Source organism: Gymnoscopelus microlampas (assembly GCF_963454915.1).
Source record: "Gymnoscopelus microlampas genome assembly, contig: SCAFFOLD_115, whole genome shotgun sequence".
Classification (NCBI taxonomy): Eukaryota; Metazoa; Chordata; class Actinopteri; order Myctophiformes; family Myctophidae; genus Gymnoscopelus; species Gymnoscopelus microlampas.
Genome location: NW_028155809.1, coordinates 63575 through 86465, shown reverse-complemented (window position 1 = coordinate 86465; position 22891 = coordinate 63575). Strand labels below are relative to the sequence as shown.

The 22891-nt window shown below is 41.0% G+C and overlaps 1 protein-coding gene across 1 annotated transcript; it reads left to right on the top strand.

Moving 5' to 3' along the window:
* Nucleotides 1-1047: 1047 nt before the first annotated feature.
* On the top strand, nt 1048-20471 carry LOC311041238 (protein NLRC3-like; the record flags this gene model as incomplete). Its single annotated transcript, XM_084086141.1, has 10 exons — nt 1048-1198; nt 1507-1617; nt 6415-6528; nt 6680-6778; nt 12119-12232; nt 13084-13197; nt 13960-14073; nt 15440-15675; nt 16590-18381; nt 20294-20471. Exons 1-10 carry the CDS (start codon nt 1062-1064, stop codon nt 20469-20471), a joined length of 3009 nt encoding a protein of 1002 aa, XP_083942267.1. The 5' UTR covers nt 1048-1061.
* Between the last annotated feature and the right edge of the window lie 2420 nt (nt 20472-22891).

The following is a 22891-nucleotide window of genomic DNA, read 5'->3' as shown; positions in this document are numbered from 1 at the left end:
AACAGTAGGAGAGGAAACACAACACAACAGTAGGAGAGGAAACACAACACAACTGTAGGAGAGGAAACACAACACAACAGTAGGAGAGGAAACACAACACAACAGTAGGAGAGGAAACACAACACAACAGTAGGAGAGGAAACACAGCACAGCAACACAACAGTGGAATGGAGGGTAAGTGTTTTAATACGCTATTTTTAATACTCTTTAAGGGGTCTTCAACAGACCCCTAGGGGTCCTCAGAGTTACTGCAGGGGGGCCGTCAAATCTTTGTGTGATAGGAACTTTTTTTTTTAACACTAACCACTTGAACCCTTGCATCACTATTCTGAGGGGAACATTACCTGAAAGATCTACAAGCTCACAACGGCTCGCGCCGCGGCGTTGTGAGCTTGTAGATCTGCTATTTTCAGCGAAGAGGTTTGGTGAAGAGGGGCGGGAAAGCAAAGAGTATAGGGTGAAAGGTCAAGCAGTGTCTGTCAAACAAGTCTGTGAAGCTATCTATGAACAAGTTTAATCTGCAACATCATTTTATACAACATGTAGTGGGGGGTCCCTGCTTCATCTCTCTCTCAGCTAGGGGGTCCCTGCTTCATCTCTCTCTCAGCTAGGGGGTCCCTGCTTCATCTCTCTCTCAGCTAGGGGGTCCCTGCTTCATCTCTCTCCTGGGCTGAAAAAAGTTGCAGATCCCTGGCATAGAGAATTGGTTGACAATCTGTCAATGATTAACAGTCTGATGATGAATGACAGCTCATACAAACTGCTCTGTCAACAAGCAGTAAAATGTAATAGCAGCTCTATAGACTCTATAAACAAAGAGCAGCACCATGACGACCAGGGGTCCTTGGACTGAAAAACGTGTGTGTGTGTGTGTGTGTGTGTGTGTGTGTGTGTGTGTGTGTGTGTGTGTGTGTGTGTGTGTGTGTGTGTGTGTGTGTGTGTGTGTGTGTGTGTGTGTGTGTGTGTGTGTGTGTGTGTGTGTGTGTGTGTCACATTTATACATAATTTTCTTTTTTTTTTGTATTGTCAGTAATCTTGACAGGTTAAATAAAGACCTAAAGATGAGTGAGTCTGTGGAGAGAGAGGAGGAGGGAAGTGACAAACAGCACATCCACAGACCAGAGCCTCCAACAGCCAGCTGTGTGTCTAAAGATGACCCTCCACACTTCAGTAATGAACCTGGACCTCCACACTTAAAGTATGTGAATCCTCCATATTCACAGAATACCATATACACAGCACTAGAACATGACATAGCACAGACATCTAAAGTGCTACCCAACAAACTATGGAATATCTATCCATCTAAGAAACTCTGTGTTTTTTTTTAACTATATTTATTGTGTCTCTATTATTATTGCTACACTGTGGTGAAGCCAAACCCCTAGAATATGACTCTATTACACTTTTTATACCTAATATTATGGGACGTAACATTTAGGAATCTTGAACAAATTGACTTTTTCATCCACCTGATAATTATCTATATTTGTATGATTCCAAAAGTGTTTACCACAGACCAGAGTCTCCAACATCCAGCTGTGTGTCTATGAAGAGTGGCCGGTCTAATGAACAACCTCCTGACTTCAGTAATGAACCTGGACCTCCACACACAAAGTATGTGAATCCTCCTAAACAACATACACAACACTAGAACATGACAAAGTGTTAAATTGTACATGCAACTTAAAAACAAGACATAGTGTAGGCCAGGGCCCTATTTTACACCTGTCATAAAAAAGGTGCAAAGTGCAGCTCTCAGTCATTGCTAGTTTACAACCACAGAGGTCATTTTCAGGCACAGTGTCCATGTTGTTACTTACTTACTTATCCCCAATACACCGGCTGGCATATAGGGCAGCAACAAAGTTTCTCCACTTCCATCTGTCTTTGACCATCTTCTCTATGGTCCCCCAGCTCTGGTGTTGTTGCTGGAGCTCCTTCTCTATGGTCCTCCGCCATGTAGTTTTAGGCCTCCCTTTCTTTATTTTGCCTTCTGGGGTCCAGTGTAATGAGACTCTTGGGATAACATTGATGTCCATTCTGAGGACATGGCCAATCCAGGTCCACCTGTGTTTATTGATTATGCAGTGCATGCATGTCGTCTTGTTGGGTGATGTTGAGGAGTTTATTGTTCCAGATGGTCTTGGGCCAGAATATACCCAGGATTCTGCTCAGGCATGAAGTGTGAAAAGTTCATGATCTATGGATGTCGCTTTCTGTGGTTTTCCAGCATTCTGCACTGTACAGTAGTGTTGATAGTACGCAGCTTTGGTAGATCCGGAGTGTTGTTTTGGTGCTGTATTGGTTTGATTTGTTTAAGTCTTATGAAGGTTTTGTAAATGCTTTGTTGATCCGGTTTTGCATGTCCTTACTTGCTCCCCCATCACAGGTGAATGATACTTCCAAGATATGTAAAATGATCTGCATTTTCCTAGACCTGTTCCTCTATTGTTATATGTGTTGGTGCATTGGTGTTGATGGGCATGACTTTGGTTTTATTATTGTTTACGATCAGTCCAACTTGTTGGCCATAGTGTTCATGTTGTACAAATACTAAAGAACAGGGAAAACTGTTGAGCCCTTCTTTGTCCTTTGGTCAAGGTTGACTGCAGGTGCGGTGGTCTCAAAAACATGAAGGAAATCCGTCAGAAAAAGACTCACTCACTGCATAAACATTAAGGAAAACTCCTTAGACAGACTTAAGACAATATAATGTCTTTATTTTAAATGCTCATAATGTGCTCTGTGCTCATAGTGAGGTCTGAATTTAAATAAGCAAACGTTTCGCTCCTGGGACCTTCATCAGTGCTATCTGAAGTCAGTGCACCCTGATAGCACTGATGAAGGTCCCAGGAGAGAAACCTTTGCTCACCCTTCACTATGAGCACAGAACACATTATGATTATTTAAAACTAGAAAATGTGCTCCTCGGAGCACAGGTCTCCGCCAGCACTGTTCCTGATTAATCCTGTCTTACCTATTTATATTACATATTGTCACGTGTCACTTGACCAATGTTAGCTTGGCTGATGGAAGCTCACTTCAAAAAATATAAATGATTTTTTGAATCTATTTATAGGTTTTTATTTCATCATGCGTCTCGCTAGCCAATCAAAGCATTGGTGACAACATATTGTCACGTGTCACGTGAAGCTTGACCAATGTTAGCTTGGCTGAGACGAACACACACACGGAAGGACGGAGACGAAAACATACTCTCCACCACACTGGTGGAGACAATAAATAGGAGTTTTCCTTAATTTTTATGCAGTGAGTGAGTCTTTGTCTGACAGTTTTCCTTTATGTTGTACAAGTACCAAATACACCCCACCATCTGTGTGTCCATACTGTAGGTGTGGTGGTCTTTAAATGAGGTGTGGTCTGGTGTGTGTCCATACTGTAGGTGTGGTGGTCTTTAAATGAGGTGTGGTCTGGTGTGTGTCCATACTGTAGGTGTGGTGGTCTTTAAATGAGGTGTGGTCTGGTGTGTGTTCATACTGTAGGTGTGGGGGTCTTTAAATGAGGTGTGGTCTGGTGCATTGTTGCAGCATTGCTATCTTAAATGGAGTGAGAAAAGTCAGAAAGCGATTGCACCTTAAAGAAGCTTTTACCTCATCTACAGTCTAGTGCCGTACCACAGGACAGTATTTCCCTAATCTGGCGTCTGGCATTTTGTTTAAAATACAAAATGACTATATTTTTTGGTCATGGGTTGTATGGCCAACTTTAAGGATGTAAAGAGTGTATTAGATAGTATAGTGACACATATAGGTGGGTTTGCATCGTGTGCACACTTCCACATTCAACACAACTCTCATGTTGAACACAGACGCCTCATTTAGATTCTGACTGGAGGAGCACCAATAAAACCTCCTCTCTCACACACCATAAACATGACCTTTATAACATCCATAAACCATAACAGTGATTCAGCCTGTCTGCTGCTCTGATGTCACAATCACCACTTTAACACAAACACACACACACACACACACACACACACACACACACACACACACACACACACACACACACACACACACACACACACACACACACACACACACACACACACACACACACACACACACAAAAGGTTTCCTCTAGGATAGGGTCAAAGGTTCAGGTTATCTCTAATACAGACCGTGTCCTCTACATAGACACACTAAGAGGGAAGTGACTATTCGTAGCATATGATTGTTACCTGTATTCATTCAATGTAGAAATAACACACAGACTTCAGGGCTTCAAACGTTATGTTTATTTAAACACTGTTTATTGGAACCGAGCTGAAATGTGTGTTTGTCACCTGGTCTTTCCTCTGCAGTACTGGCACCCCTCTGAATCTGACATGGAACTGCCCAAACAGAGCAGGGTCAGTCCATTTGGTTTAAGAAGGGGTGGAACGCACAGATATAGAAACCTAGATACCTCATTGGTCTCTGCAGTTCATTGGAGCGACATGCTTGGTATGGTGGCCGCCATATTTCCGGGGGGACGGGCATTGGCCAATCACAGCGCGTTGACTACTGGCCAATCACAGCACGTCTTTTCCAGGACTTGTCAGAATCTAGTTGTCCCGCCCCCACCTTCCTCTGATTGGCCTACTGAACGCCCCCTTCTGTGACGCACACGGAAGTTTCCAACTTGCCCCCCAGAACTAGAATAAATAAGAAGGATGGATTACAGGGGCGTGTCCCAGAGTAGTACTGGGGTATTGCACATGCGCAGTAAAATCCTGCCTGAACATACAAAAAGGCTCAGTAGATGGCAGCGTGTGACCCTTAAACGGTAGTGTTTGTTTTGTGTCACTTCAGTAGCCACGGAGACCTGCTGAAGATCTTTATTTGCTGAAATGAAATGTTAATATGGCCAAAACAAGTAGGCCTATTTAGTGCCATAATAGGCACAATTGTGTGGCATATCACTGAATGAATAGTAGCCCAAACTTGGATATGGGGGTTTATGTCACTTTGTTGTTGTTCTTTATAACTATGTAAGTCATTTAGTCCACTTGTGTATTAGAATTACAAACCTCCAGCTGTTTAGGTGCTGAGTGGAGAGAACAACAAACACACACCTCGACCGACTGAGAAGGGATCCTGGGGGTTTTTATGTAGCGCCTCTGCTGGAGCACTCCGTCGTGCACTTCCTGATAACACTGCGCATGTGCAATACCCCGGTACTACGCTGGGACACGCCCCTGTAATCCATCCTTCTTTTTTATTCTAGCCCCAGAAGCGGAAGTGCGTCCGAGATGCACACGCTTCAGAGCCAGAGGAGGCGTCTACCTTTATATGTCTATGGTGGAACGTGCCAAGTACTGTAGAGGAGGAGGGGTGTTTGACAATGTTGATGAGCAAAGTATTTCTATGTCTTTTGAAGTAAATTCAAACCCTAAATGGTGTTTAGTTTAAAGTACATCTATTTATGTGGTAGGTTATTTATTCATCAGATAGTTGTAAGCTTGTAGATAAGCTCATTTTGAGGTTAACTGTTTCTGTGCTTGTGGTAGATCCACTCCCTATTTAAGGGAGCCTTGAGACAGAGCTGCCAGGGCCCTTAGTCAAGGGATAGCCTTTTTGTTCACTCACTGTATGGTGTGTTGTCTTTAGTTGTGCTTTAAGTCTATTTTTCCAAGTCTTATCTTTATTTAATTTAAACAGTCTTCACTGTTGATTTTTGGAGCCTTGACCGCTTGGTCAACCTTTACACAGACCCTTCATCAACCACAAGAACATGAGGATTATTAGCTGTCAACGATTTAAAGATGTCTGGGTTCCTGTCCGTGTCACTCAAAAGTAGCAAAAATAACAGATCTACAAGCTCACAATACCTTGCATCACAATGCTTTGTGAGCTTGCAGATCTGCTATTTATTTTAAAATGTCACACCTATAATGACATGACCTCATGGAGTCCAGGTTCAAAGTGGTTCTGTCTGTCTCTAGATTATATCAATATGTCGGGGCGGCCATAGCTGAGTGGTTAGTGAGCCCGCCTGGGTAGCCAGACCCCTGGTTGTCCCAGGTACGATTCCAGGCCATGACAGCAATGTGTCGATGTGTGTTTCCTTGAGCAAGACTCTTCACCCCTACTTGCTCCCCGGGCGCCAATGGAGGGAGAAGGCTGCCCACTGCTCCTAGTTGTTATAGGATGGGTTAAAAGCAGAGGGCGAATTTCACGCTATGTGTACATATATACACATAATGTGACAAAAATAACACGTCAGGACTATTCTATTCTATTCTAATATGTAACCAATAAAAAGAGTACAAATCAATCGTCAATCATTATAAAAGAAGAATGGTGTTCTATTGTCAACCCTACAGTAATGTATCAACACACATCATGGTTAGTGGGGAACTATGATAACTGAATCATTTTTTGTTTTACATTATTTTGATTCTAGAAGTGATCAGCACAGATCAGGGTCTCCTGTACCCAGCTGTGTCTCCATGAAGAGTGACTGGTCCATGGGTCAGCCTATTACCTTCAAAGATGAACACCACTCTACTGATCACAGGTCAGAATGTAAAACACACAGAAAACACATGATTTAGTTGTTATCAAACTGTACTGAGCACAGATCATGGTATGGCTCTTAATGCTTTAGTTGTATTGTATAAACAGGTTATGATGGTATTAATAGTGTTATTTACGTCTATTTACCACAGACCAGAGTCTCCAACACCCAGCTGTGTGTCTATGCAGAGTGACCGGTCTAAAGCAGAACCTCCTAACTTCAGTAATGAACCTGGACCTCCAGACACAAAGTAAGATCACTGATCTCTGAGAACTTCATCTGGAAAGACACAAAGAATGTGTTGTATCTGCTCACAGATGTAGACAGTAGTAGAGGATCTCACTGTCAGCTGTAGTGATCTTTGATTCGTTGATTGTTGTCTTGGACATAGAGTAGCCCTAAACTGTACTCAAGTAAAAGTATTGTTACTTCAAAATAATAATGATTTGAGTAAATGTAAAAGTGAAAATACTACTCAAGTACTGACTCCCTTTATTCAAATATGATTTATTATGTAATATAAACTCTATAGGAGTTCTCCTCAACACTATGTGACTTTTCGGTCATTGCTCGCATATCGTCGGTAGCACAGCCTCTTGACTGGAGTATCAATTAAGAAAACACTTTTGCTTGTCAATAGAACAATTCCATTGACCAGATCTGTTGGGGGCGCAGTGGAGTTACTACACAAAAATGATGTCCACTGAATTATTTTCTATCTGGCCAAAAAGTGTATTTTAGACACTAGGACATGGGGGGCTCAGAGTGTTCCCACTAAGGAAAGTAGGTTTTCAACATCTTAAAATCATCTTTGTTTTGATGTGTAGTGAAAGTGTATTCTTTATTTTTACTACAGTCGAGAGCCTGTGCTACCGGCTGTATGTGGGCAATGGCCGAAAAGTCTCATAGTGTTGAGGAGAACTCCTTCTAACGCTATATTGACCAGAGCTACATGTCAGTCATGTTCCTCCAAACAACTCCATTATCATCATCATTTACAGTTGATAACATCGTCAATCTACAGTATCCTGTTTATCCATTTTCCTGAGTTTTTAATTAGTTGTAATGTGGAGATCAAAAACTCTGGCTAGGCATGTGTTAGTGATGGGAACTAGTTATCAAACTCCACTGAGCAGAGATCATGTTCTGGTTTTGTAGAATGAACAGGTTATGATGGTTTTAATAATGCATCAACACACATCATGGTCAGTGTATGATAATTAAATACATTTAATATTTACGGGGCCAGAGCTCAGCTCTGGACCTCTTTTGTTATTGGCAGTATTCTGTCACTTCTTCTTCTGCCACTTTTCGCAGTTCTGGCTGAACCGTGCTGTCGCTTTTTACGAAACTCGGCCATATGGTAGATGGTCATGAAAAACTATCAAGAAATAATTCTCACAATTTTTCGTCCAAAGGTGGCGCTATAGCACTCAATTGAAAATGGCAACTTTGAACAGGTACAACTCATGCCCTGTTTGACCTACAGCCATGAAACTTGGATACACATATGCGTCTCCTCATGCTGAACAACTTTCACCCTCTGACTTTTGACCTCTGACCTTTAGATCTCCCACCATTTTGAATTATATGAAAAACAGTCATTGGCTCTTAACTTCTGCATTTTTTCACTTATGGAAAATCCGTTGGAAATATTTGTAGGCAGAGGTCCAAAGTTGAAGTGTTAAACGTTTCGTGCAGATTGCTCAAAAATCCCAGGAGGAGATAGATTTTAACTATTACAGTTTTATGAAAATTATTCATCTGCACCTAAAACATACATGCAGACTCACATTTCTTTGAAACTTTGCAGAAATGTACAGGGTCATTCCAAATATCACTGAAACCAATCTTACTCCAATTGGCCAAAGGGGGACGCTATAGCAATTCTTTGAAAATGCAAACTTTAAACAGGCATAAGTCATGCCTCGTTTGGCCGAAAGTCGTGAAACTTGGTTACACTTGTGCCTCGACTCATGAGGAACACATGTATCACTTTGACCAGTAAGCTCCGCCCTTAGATTGTCCGCAATTTTGAGCAGTTTGAAAAATACTTGTTTTTGGCAATTCTGGCTTAACCGTGCATACGCTTTTTACGAAACTCAGCCATATGGTAGATGCACATGAAAAACTATCAAGAAATAATTCTCACACTCATTCGTCAAAGGGTGGCGCTATAGCACTCAATTGAAAGTGCCAACTTTGAACAGGTACAACTCATGCCCTGTTTGACCTACAGCCATGAAACTTGGATACAAATATGCGTCTCCTCATGCTGAACAACTTTCACCCTCTGACTTTTGACCTCTGACCTTTAGATCTCCCACCATTTTGAATGATATGAAAATCAGTCATTGGATCCTAACTTCTGCATTGTTTCACTTATGGAAAATCCGTTGGAAATTTTTGTAAACTGTATCATCTGTGTGGTCTCCTTTTTCACAGTTCCTTGTCTGTTGGTCCAATGGCGTCTCCCTTAAATAAGTGCCTCACAATCTCAAGGTCGCCAGTTCAAGCCTCAATTGATGCAGACTTCATTTAAGTTGAATTGCAAACAACATGACTGTATCAATGAATACATGTGCAAATGGTAAAGATAACCTGAAATGCTTATTTGAGAGTACGCTTTTTCAATGTTTGACATACTTCATTCTGAAAATAGCCGATCTACAATCTCAAAACTTTTCAGATAGCAACGTGTTTCTGAGCTTGTAGATCAGCTGCTTTCACTGTTTTCGGTTGCGAGGAGACATACAATTTCTCTATTGGTAAATGGTTTGTGAACGAGTGATCTTAGTGTTGGCTTGGTTCATGACAGAAGGCAAGAGTTTATGATCTTCAACAGACAACATCAGCCTGGACAAAGCTATAGCACTATAGGTAATGTTGAAGCCTATTAGTCCGAAGGTTGAGAATTCGATTCCTGTCAATGGCAATAGGTTGAGATGTCCAATCAATCCATTCTGTTTCCATCTCTCTCTCTCTCATCAATCTATTCCGTTTCCATGTCTCTCTCTCTCTCTCTCTCTCTCTCTCTCTCTCTCTCTCTCTCTCTCTCTCTCTCTCTCTCTCTCTCTTCCCTCCCTCTCTCTCCAGTTTCCATCTCTCTCTCTCTCTCTCTCTCTCTCTCTCTCTCTCTCTCTCTCTCTCTCTCTCTCTCTGTCTCTTTCCCTCCCTCTCTCTCCAGTTTCCATCTCTCTCTCTCTCTCTCTCTCTCTCTCTCTCTCTCTCTCTCTCTCTCTCTCTCTCTCTCTTCCAGTTTCCATGTCTGTCTGTCTCTCTCTCACTGGCCCCGTATTATCGCTGCTTGCAGCTATATTTACGGGGCCAGAGCTCAGCTCTGGACCTGTTTTGTTATTGGCATTGTTATTTTCGCAGTTCTGGCTGAACCGTGCAGTCGCTTTTTACGAAACTCGGCCATATGGTAGATGGTCATGAAAAACGATCAAGAAATAATTCTCACAATCTTTCGTCCAAAGGTGGCGCTATAGCACTCAATTGAAAGTGCCAACTTTGAACAGGTACAACTCATGCCCTGTTTGACCTACAACCATGAAACTTCGATACACACATGCGTCTCTTCATGCCCGACAACTTTTGTGGTCTGACTTTTGACCTCTGACCTTTAGATCTCCCACCATTTTGAATTATATGAAAAACAGTCATTGGCTCCTAACCTCTGCATTTTTTCACTTATGGAAAATATGTTGGAAATTTTTGTAGGCAGTGGTCCAAAGTTCAAGTGTTAAACGTTTCGTGCAGATTGCTCAAAAATCCCAGGAGGAGATAGATTTTAACTATTACAGTTTTATGAAAATTATTCATCTGTGCCTAAAACATACATGCAGACTCACATTTCTTTGAAACTTTGCAGAAATGTAGAGGGTCATTCCAAATATCACTGAAACCAATCTTACTCCAATTGGCCAAAAGGGGGCGCTATAGCAATTTTTTGAAAAGGCAGACTCTAAACAGGCATAAGTCATGCCTCGTTTGGCCGAAAGTCGTGAAACTTGCTTACACATGTGCCTTGACTCATGAGGAACACACGTATCGATTTGACCATTAAGCTCCGCCCTTAGATTTTCCGCAATTTTGAGCAGTTTGAAAAATACTTGTTTTTGCCAGTTCTGGCTTAACCGTGCATACGCTTTTTACGAAACTCGGCCATATGGTAGATGCTCATGAAAAACTACCAAGAAATAATTCTCACACTCATTCGTCAAAGGGTGGCGCTATAGCACTCAATTGAAAGTGCCAACTTTGAACAGGTACAACTCATGCCCTGTTTGACCTACAACCATGAAACTTCGATACACACATGCGTCTCTTCATGCCCGACAACTTTTGTGGTCTGACTTTTGACCTCTGACCTTTAGATCACCCACCATTTTGAATTATATGTAAAACAGTCATTGGCTCCTAACTTCTGCATTTTTTCACTTATGGAAAATCCGTTGGAAACTTTTGTAGGCAGTGGTCCAAAGTTCAAGTGTTAAACGTTTCGTGCAGATTGCTCAAAAATCCCAGGAGGAGATAGATTTTAACTATTACAGTTTCATGAAAATTATTCATCTGTGCCTAAAACATACATGCAGACTCACATTTCTTTGAAACTTTGCAGAAATGTACAGGGTCATTCCAAATATCACTGAAACCAATCTCATTCCAATTGGCCAAAAGGGGGCGCTATAGCAATTTTTTGAAAAGGCAGACTTTAAACAGGCATAAGTCATGCCTCGTTTGGCCGAAAGTCGTGAAACTTGCTTACACATGTGCCTTGACTCATGAGGAACACACGTATCGATTTGACCATTAAGCTCCGCCCTTAGATTTTCCGCAATTTTGAGCAGTTTGAAAAACACTTAAACCCAGGATTTTTCAGCTATTTGCGTGAAACTGTATCATCTCCTTTTTCATAGTTACTTGTCTGTTGGGCCAATGGCGTCTCCCTTAAATGAATGCCTCACAATCTCAAGGTCGCCAGTTCAAGCCTCACTTGATGCAGACTTAATTTAAGTTGAATTGCAAACAACATGACTGTATCAATGAATACATGTGCAAATGGTAAAGATAACCTGAAATGCTTATTTGAGAGTACGTTTTTTCAACGTATGACATACTTTATCTGAAAATAGCTGATCTACAATCTCACAACTTTTCATGGTTTGTGAGCTTGTAGATCGGCTACTTTCACTAGTTTTGGTTCTGAGGAGATGTACAATTTCTTCATTGATAAATGGTTTGTGAACGAGTGATCTTAGTGTTAGTGAAACAGGGGCTTGGTTCATGAAAGAAGGCAAGAGTTTATGATCTTCAACAGACAATATCAGCCTGGACAAAGCTATAGCACTATAGGTAGTGTTGCAGCCTATTAGTCTGAAGGTTGAGAGTTCGAATCCTGTTAATGGCAGTAGGTTGAGATGTCCAATCAAACCATTATGTTTCCATCTCTCTCTCTCATCAATCTATTGTTTCCATGTCACTCTCTCTCTCTTCAATCTATTCCGTTTCCATGTCTCTCTCTCTCTCTATTCACTGGCCCCGTATTATCGCTGCTTGCAGCTATATTTTTTAATTATGATTCCAGAAGTGTTTACCACAGACCAGAGTCTCCAACAACCAGCTGTGTGTCTATGCAGAGTGACTGGTCTAAAGGAGAACCTCCTGACTTCAGTAATGAACCTGGACCTCCAAACACAAAGTAAGATCACTGATCTCTGTGAACTTCATCTGGAAAGATACAAAGAATGTCTTGTATCTGCTCACAGATGTAGACAGTAGTAGAGTATCTCACTGTCAGCTGTAGTGATCTTTGATTCAGTCATTCTTAGGTTGTCTGGCATAGAGTAGCCCTAAACTGTACTCAAGTAAAAGTATTGTTACTTTAAAATACTAATGGCTTGAGTAGATGTAAAATAATCTAGTGAAAATACTACTCAAGTACTGACTTCCTTTATACAAACTGATGTATTGTTTAACATACACTCTATATACTTAGTTGACTGGAGTTCCTCAGGGCTCTCTACGTGGTCCGTACATTTCTTCCCCTCTACACTAAATCACTTTGCCCAAAATAGACGATCTACAAGCTCACAACTTGTCATGGAGTGAGCTTATAGGTCTGCTAATTTTGCTGAATGTTCACCCAGATGTGATTAAACAATCAAGAAGAATGTTTAAAATCTGAACCTTTGAAGACCAAACCTTTCAACCGATGATGTCACTGGTAGGCAGGTGTCTGAACTGTCCACAGCCCTCCTCTGTTTATTTATTAACTATTCACAGTTGTTTTCTCTAAACTATATACAAATGACATCAAATGAACCATGTTAATTAATGTTTGTCATTAAAACCAAACTCAGTGTAGAAAGATGTTTCTGCACCACGATCGCTGCACTTCTGAAATGTTCCCTGTGGACGTTGAAGTGTTTTATACTTCAGAGTAGAGAGTTCATATAAGAGATGTTTGACTAGAAGTGTGTGTGGATTCTACATGGATTGTATGATTGAATACAAATAAAGTAAATAATGTTCATCCTCTCTTTCTATCAGGGTTGATCAGCACAGATCAGGGTCTCCTGTACCCAGCTGTGTCTCCATGAAGAGTGACTGGTCCATGATTAGACCTATTACCTTCAAAGATGAACACCACTCTACTGATCACAGGTCAGAATGTAAAACACACAGAAAACAACACATGATTTAGTTTGTTATCAAACTGTACTGAGCACAGATCATGAGGTATATAATGTTCTGGCTCTTAATACTTTAGTTTTGTAGTATGAACAGGTTCTGTGATGATATTAATGGAGTTTATTTCCAGTTGTTAATAAACTAATCATCATACATTCCAAAGTAGATGAGATGGATTTAGTTTAATGCAATCAGAATGATTCATTGATAGATAACTAATAGACTTTTAATCTATTATTATCTCTAATGGTGCCTCAATGTGACCTCAAAGGTCATATTTCAAGTTTAGACAGAAGTGAAATATGAGAGGAATTGGGAGAGACAATATGTCGACTATTTTACCACATCCTTCAAGAACTCTGTCATAATGAACTGTATGTATTACCATCTGTGGTAATTGTAATTATAAACTAACACACATGCGCACGCACGCACGCACGCACGCACGCACGCACGCACGCACGCACGCACTCACACACACACACACACACACACACACACACACACACACACACACACACACACACACACACACACACACACACACACACACACACACACACACACACACGCACACACACACACACACACTATATCAGCAGAAATCCCACTAGTTACACCTAGTCTATTATAATAGAATAATGATGTTCAATTGTCAAACCTAGAGTAATGTATCAACAAACGTAATCGTCAGTGTATGATAATTGGATAAACTTTGTTTTATTTTGATTCCAGAAGTATTTACCACAGACCAGAGTCTCCAACACCCAGCTGTGTGTCTATGCAGAGTGACCGGTCTAACGGAGAACCTCCTACCTTCAGTAATGAACCTGGACCTCCAGACACAAAGTAAGATCACTGATCTCTGTGAACTTCATCTGGAAAGACACAAAGAATGTCTTGTATCTGCTCACAGATGTAGACAGTAGTAGAGTATCTCACTGTCAGCTGTAGTGATCTTTGATTCAGTCATTCTTAGGTTGTCTTGGACATGATTTAGTTGTTATCAAACTCTACTGATCACAGATCATGAGGTATATAATGTTCTGGCTCTTAATACTTTAGTTTTGTAATATGAACAGGTTATGATGGTATTAATCATGTTTATTTTCAGTTATTAATAAACATATTAATATACAATATATTTGTATTAAGGTTGTCAGCCTGATACAGACATAGAGATATTTAGACAGACAGACAGACAGACAGACAGACAGACAGACAGACAGACAGACAGACAGACAGACAGACAGACAGTCTAGGAGGTTTTAGTATTTTATTACCTATATGTGACCAAAGTTGACTGGGAGACAGTCATCTAGTATTTTTTCATTTCACTTTTTCATGTCATTTGAAAGCAGGGAATCATAGCAAAATAATGATACATTGGTTAATAAGATTGAGTGAATATCTTTGAAACTACAGCTTACAGAACTGAAGTCAAGTTAAAACTCTACAGTACAGAAAAGACCAGTTGAATGGATCTCATTCAAAGATAGTAAACAGGGCTATCAATCCCATCATGCATAGCGGGATTTACATATCCTTTGTTTAATGGTTTAGGCACTCTTTGTTATTTATGCTCTCTGAGAAGTGTTTGCCACTGCCCCCTGCTGGAACTGGCTGGTTCCAGTGACCAGGAGGACTTAACCAAGATATATTTAATATAGATAAGATACCTTTTCACAACAGTTTTAACAAAATATGATTGTTTATACATCTTTATTTGACATTTACATTAGACACAAGCCAACAGACTAGTGATACCTTTCAAAATGATTGGGTAGAAATAGTGGATTTTACCGCAATTTCGCAATGTTTGGATGGAAACTGAGGATTTTGTTAGCAATGCTAGCACATGCTAGCTCTAACCTTATATTTGAATACATGTTTATGCATGTATTTCATATTTACATGTTGATTTAAGCTCTGAAATTTCTGTCAGACATTCTCTGGTATGTGAAGAGTCTAACTGGGCTATAAACTCATTTTGTGTTAAAAAAAAAGTTTTTTTCCTTTCCTGAACAATGACTGTCCTTCAGTCAAAAATGGTCACATATTGTCACAGTGCACAGACTAAATAAGAATCATGAATACTGTACATAATTCCATGACAGCATGGACACTATTATTTTATACCAACACCAAAAAGTATGGAAATACCCTTACATCCACCAGGAATATAGTCATAATAAATAACTCTTCATGTGCACAGAGACAGGAAGAGGAGGAGTTGTGTTGTGACAGAGCAGGCGTCCAGGTGTTCAGTGTGTGAGGAGGTTCTGACAGATCCAGTCTCTACCAGCTGTGGACACTGGTTCTGCAGACAGTGCATCACCTCATACTGGGACCAGTCTGCTCCAACAGAACACCATGACTGTCCCCAGTGTGGAAAGACATCCAGAACCACACCTGGACTGAAGACACCCAGACAAACCAGCAGTGGACAACGTAAGACTGGACACAGTTTATACTAATTAAAACTTCATGTTCATAACCTAAATCAGGGGTGATGCAACTTTGATGATGTCCATTCTATGTCACACAAAAGTAGCAAAAATAGCTGATCTACAAGCTCAAAACGCGCCACATACAATATTTTTGCTATTTTTGCATTTGGTATCCTGAAAAGTCCAATTTTTATTTAATTTCAAATGCATTTAGTTATGCTTATCTGCCACTGACGTTATAAACGTAATTATTCCCGTTTACCAACCCTGCCACTGACGTAAAAAACATTTTTTTTTTTTTTTTTTTTTACCCAAAGACCAAGGAGATATGATTATTCGAGGATTTAGACTCCCAACCACTTCCTTGTTAACTTAAAACTTAAAAATTCTGTATCTCTGCTCCTGAGTACTTTTTTTTTTTTCAATGAAAAATTTCTGGCAGTGGGCAAACGCAAAACAAAAAAGTTCTGGCAGTGAGGGAGTTAAATGCAAATACTTCAGGACGTAAAAAAGACAATATAATTGTAATACTAGTCATTAAGCTACTGACATAGACTGAAGTAATTAAAGCGGGTCATTTTTGCATGTTTGGAATTGTAACAGCTGAAATCAATAATATATCACTATTCTGATATTAATCAGCGGGCCACATTAAGTGAATGTGGGGGCCGCATATGGCCCCCAGGCTGCCAGTTGCCCATGTAGGACCTAAATATTTAAATAGCAAAAAAAAGCATTGTCAAATAGGGTAACATCTGTCAAACAATTCAAACAATATTATTTGTATATTGTTTGTTTCCTCCCTAATGCATGATATTTACCGCATTAATAATTTGTGTACACAGCTGTAAGAATGTAACGTTATAATTTAAGCAAAATGTTTAAAATGTCTTAATTCTCTTCTTGTTGACACAGATGTCAGTGTGCAGGAGCATTTAAAGGATTATAAGATCAGTTTGAACAGTCTTGATCGTGTGACAGAACACATCACTGAAGAGACAGGAACCTCCCTCACTGACATCTACACAGAGCTCTACGTCACAGTGGGAGAGAGTGAAGGGGTTAATAACCAACATGAGGTGTGGCAGATAGAGACACTTTCCAAGAAGATAACCCTCCATGACAAACCAATCAACTGCTGTGACATCTTTAAACCCCTCCTCCTTGGCAGAGACACACCCATCAGAAGAGTTCTGACCAAAGGCATCGCTGGCATTGGAAAAACATTCTCTGTGCGTAAGTTCACTCTGGACTGGGCAAAGGGTTTGGAAAATCAAGATGTCATTCTCCTGGTTCCCTTCTCATTCCGGGAGCTGAACTTGGTCAGAGATGAGCAGCATAGTCTTCTCACACTGATCCATGTTTTCCATCCAACATTAAAGAAGGTCACAGCAGAGCAGCTCGCTGTCTGGAAGGTTGGCTTCATCTTTGATGGTCTAGATGAAAGCAGGTTTTCACTGAACTTCCGCAACAATGACATCATTTCTGATGTCACAGTGACATCATCAGTGGACTCGTTGTTGACAAACCTCATTGAGAGGAATGTGCTCCCATTGGCTGTCATCTGGATAACTACCAGACCTGCAGCAGCCAATCAGATCCCTCCTGCATGTGTTGACATGGTGACAGAAGTACGAGGGTTCACAGACCCCCAGAAGGAGGAGTTCTTCATGAAGAGATTCAGTGATGAGAAGCTGGCCAGCACAATCATCTCACACATGAAGACATCAAAGAGCATCCACATCATGTGTCACATCCCAGTCTTCTGTTGTATCACTGCTACCGTTCTGGAGGACATGTTGAAGACAGACCAGACAGGACAGCTGCCCAAGACCCTGACTCAGATGTACAGCCGCTTCCTGTGGGTCCAGACAAACAGGAAGAAGCAGAAGTATGATGAGACACATAAACTGAATCAACAGCAGCTCATGGAGACTGACAGGGAAGTCCTTCTGAAGCTGGGCAGGCTGGCGTTTGAACATCTGCAGAAAAGTAGCATCATGTTCTACCAAGAAGACCTGGAAGAGTGTGGTCTTGATGTGAAAGAAGCCTCACTGTACTCAGGAGTGTGCACAGAGATCTTCAAGAGAGAGAGTGTGCTCTTCAAGAAAACAGTCTACAGCTTTGTTCATCTGAGCATCCAGGAGTTTCTGGCTGCAGTCTACCTGTTCAACTGTTTCACACAGAGGAACATGGAGGTCCTGAAGACATTCCTGAAAGATGATGATTACAACAGTGACAGCTCCCTCTCTGACTTCCTGAAGGCTGCTATGAAAAAATCCCTGAATAGTAAAAGTGGACACCTAGACCTGTTTGTCCGCTTCCTTCATGGTCTCTCACTGGAGTCCAACCAGAGTCTGTTAGGAGGCCTGCTGGGTCAGACAGAAAACAGTCAAGAGGAGAACCAGAGAGCCATCAACAACCTGAAGGAGATGGATGATCCCATGGCCTCTCCTGACAGATGTATCAACATCTTCCACTGTCTGATGGAGATGAACGACCCCTCAGTAAGTCAGGAGATCGAACAATACCTGGAGTCAGAGAGCAGATCAGGGAAGAAACTCTCTCAGACCCAGTGTTCAGTTCTGGCCACCATGCTGCTGATGTCAGAGGAGGTTCTGGAGGTGTTGGACCTGGACAAATACAACACAGACATGGGGGGGCGATGGAGGCTGATCCCAGCTGTGAGGAACTGCACAACAGCCAGGTTAGTAGTCATGTGAATATCAACATGTTAGAACAGCTTTCACTCATATACTACATGTATTTGTTCATTCATTCAAAAATAATACAAGGTTATAAACACATGTGTGCACATGCACATGCACAAGCACACACACACACACACACACACACACACACACACACACACACACACACACACACACACACACACACACACACACACACACACACACACACACACACACACACACACACACACACACACACACACACACACACACACACACACACACACACACACACACACACACACACACACACACAGAGAGAGAGAGAGAGACAGAGAGACATAGTGTATAAACCAGTGGTTCTCAAACTTTTTATTATGTATTATATAAATTAATATGTATTTGGCTGCGGACCCCCACCTGAATACATTGTGTGCCAGGGACCCCCACAAAACATTTGTTTTAAAAAAAATATTCCAAATTTGATATATTTTTTTAAGATTCTTTGACAATAGCCGATCTACAAGCTCACATGTGTCACATCGTTGCACTTTGTGAGCTTGTAGATGTAGATCTTCTATTTTCAAATAGCTGATGTATATAAGGCTAAAGTGGTTAAACTCATTTTGATGATACATTTATGAACATGCAATACAATGCTGGGGACCTGGAACCCCCTCAAGGACCCCTGAGGGTCCTCAGACCCCACTTTGAGGGGTCTTTTTGTGTGTGTGTGTGTGTGTGTGTGTGTGTGTGTGTGTGTGTGTGTGTGTGTGTGTGTGTGTGTGTGTGTGTGTGTGTGTGTGTGTGTGTGTGTGTGTGTGTGTGTGTGTGTGTGTGTGTGTGTGTGTGTGTGTGTCAGTGACTTGCATAATTCCTTTAGATTGTCTCATTGAAACAGTTGACAGTGATTGACATGCCAGTGTGTGTCATGGTGGCAGTGAAAGGTTGACAGGTGTAGCAACAGTCAAACCAAGGAGAGCATTAGTGAAGGTGTACAGAGGATGCTCTTTGAAACAATGAGCTTATGGTCATTACTTAGGTTTACTCACTTTAATGACGAATTACCAACTTACTTTATACATCAATGCAAGTTGCTTGCTGTACAGTGGTTCCCCCAGGGGGGTCCGCACATTATTTTGGGGGGAAAAAAAACAGGCAAACATTGTGAAAATAGCCGATCTACAAGCTCACAACGTCTCGCAGTGTGAGGCGTTATGAGCTTGTAGATCTGCTTTTTACACAGTATTTATCTGTGGAACCGAGTCAAACTAAATGTAAATCCTCAACTACAATTCCAAGTGCTTGTCAGGGTGGGGGGTCCCCAGGTCAAATATATCTGTATTTTTTAGATTTCTTTGGCTATTCAAAAATAGCAAATATAGATATATATATATGTAGATCTGCTATTCAATGAACATTTTTGAAAATGTGTGCAAATCTTTGAAAATATACAGTATTTTTTAAAGCGAACATTTGTAACTCAAATCTTTGGGGGATTTTTAGGGGATTCTACAAATGTCTTCTAAATCAGTTTTTAGAAAAAACGTATGTTGCTATAATATCAGTGGTGCTCAAACCTTTTTCATGTCAAGGACCCCCAAAATGATATGTATTTGGCCGCAGACCCCCATCTCAAAATATGTTGTTCCAGGGACCCCCCAGAAGCAAAGATTTTAGTAACAAATTAACAAAAAATATAAATATTCAAAGATTTGCAAAAAATGTCAAGATATTTCTAAAATAGCAGATCTACAAGCTCATAGCGCGGCACTCTGTGCTATTTTTGAATAAGCCAATGTATACATTAATGGTTTAAGTGGTTACACAGATGTGTTCCCGGTCTTAATGGGTTAACTTCCTTGACAGTGAACTTGGCTGATCTGTTTTGATCATTTCTGATTTTACATTAATCTGTCATTACAGACTTGTTGGCTGTCAGCTCCAGAAGGAACACATTGAAGTTGTGGCTTCAGCTCTCAGTTCTAATCCATCCCATCTAAGACACCTGGACTTAAGTGGTAACCCCAGGCTGGACCTGGATCTGCTGTGTGATGCACTGAAGAATCCTCATTGTAGACTGGAAACTCTACGGTCTGATTAATTTATATTAATTATTGTCATCATTTATTTATTCTGTGATTATACTATGAATAGTGTGTGATACTTTATTTGTAGAGTGTGAATAAGGTTTATATCATAGTGACACACTTTGACTAGAATAATGATAAGGTACAGTGACAATTGAGATAAATTCACCCTGTCTGTATGTCTGTCTGTCTTTCTTTCTTTCTTTCTTTCTTTCTTTCTTTCTTTCTTTCTTTCTTTCTTTCTGTGTTGTTACGCTGAATAGTCAAGTTGAACCCAAGTACAGACTCAAACACAGAGGCAGGAATAAGTCAAATATCAAAGACTTTAATGCCCGTCATTTTAAAACATGGGGGTGTGGCAGCTATCTGGGATATGGGTGTGGGGGGTATGTGGGAGTAGGGGGCTGGGGGTTTCTGGGGGTGGGTTTAAAATGCTTTGAAAATAGCAGATAATTTAAAAAAAAGCTAAAAATGGGCAGTAATGGGAGGTGTTGTGAGCTTATAGATCGGCTATTGTATAAAATAGATTTAAAGTGGTTAAACTGTTCCTTGTTTTGCTTTTGACCCCCTGGATCTCCCTCAAGGACCCCAGAGGTCCTCAGACCGCACTTTGAAAACCACTGCTCTAAAGATATGCTAAGTCGGTAGCGCTGTCGCCTCACAGCTAGAAGGTCCTGGGTTCGATTCCCGCCAGGGACGCTGTGGGCGCTGGTGGCGTGTCTTCTCCTCCGCGTCATCAGCGCCCATACCCAGGGTGGGGTTGGCAAAAGGGCCTACTCTGTGTGGAGTTTGCATGTTCTCCCCGTGTCTCCTAGGGTAGTCAATACCCTCACAAAAACATGTAGTAATCCTGGTCGCTATACCGCCTCCCCCATGACAGCCGGGGCGCCTGATGGAGGGGAAGGGAACTGGTTGGAATAACGTGTTCCTTCCACGCGCTACGTCCAACCAGGGAAACTCCCCCCTGTCAGGTGACAAGAAGGTCAGTTGGCTCTCATGCACTGAAGGAAGCATGAGCTCGGCCCTGGCCTCCCTGGCTGTGGGGGACTGGTGTAGCGCTGGTGTAGGGCTGGTGTAGCGCCCAGGATCACTTAGGAAATTGGCACCGGGTGAAAAATTATAAATAAATAAATAAAAAAAAGAAAACATTGGTGAATGTCAGAATCTTGGTGAAAACCAAGTAAGTGGGTCCTAAGAAGAAATCTCTTCTTCAGAATGGTTGAGGCCCATGGATGTAAATGATCACATTAACTATAACAATGACACAGAGTTTTTAAAAAAAAAGTGTTTATATAGTAATGTTTTCAAATAATTGAGTACAAAGTAAAATATTTGCCTCTGAGATGTAGTGGAGTATAAAGTTATAAAAAATGGCCATACTTAAGTAAAGTACCTACATGTTTACTTTAAGTACATAACTTGAGTAAATGTAATTAGTTACTTTACACCACTGGTCTGTATTGTCTTTTGCTCCAGCAGATGTCCTATCAGCTTCACTTGTCTTAAATTAACCATCAATTGTCCTTTGTCCTGTTAGGTCTTCTGAATCCATAACGTCCATTGTGCAAGTCTGCCACGACAATCCCCTCCTCCCACCCCATATTATACAGTCATGCACCTGCTGAAAATTAATAATTATGTATATAATAATCTGTTGCATTAATTATGACCGGGTTGATACACACACACACACACACACACACACACACACACACACACACACACACACACACACACACACACACACACACACACACACACACACACACACACACACACACACACACACACACACACACGCACTCCTCACGTTTATAGATAGATTTACATGTTAATCCAACCTACAACAACACATCTCTTATGCTGAATGAAGTAATAAGTCAGATAGTGATGACACTAAAGTCACAGAACTCTCACCTCCTGTCAATAATGATGGAAGCAGACAGACATTTCAATGACAGAGAGACACATCATATAAGTTACTGTATATTCAACACTGGCAACAAATGTTTTGGAAATCAACCAATTATGTGTGTAGATCAAATAAAACTAGATGTTAACTGTTTAGTTTCAAATACAATTAGAAAAGCAAAGCTAAACATGCAGGCAACCATTCAGTGAGAATAGCAGGTATACAAGCTCAAATAACAGATCTAACTGAAGAAGACATAGCAAATCCCCTCTCACTCATTTCATGACAGTTGCTCATCCAGCACATAGGCCTACTGCTGCAGTTCCATTTGAATGTCCTCAATTTAACATTATATGACCACAGCCTGCTGGTCATTACCATGGGAAGAAATAACATTACTCTATATGAATCTAAAAACAAGAAATGTTTCTAACTCCTCTCCTCCAAGCCAGGTGGCAGTGAGTTTGTCCAGACGGGCTGCCTGGTGAAGATAATGGTAGCAGAAACACTGTAGTGTCAGGT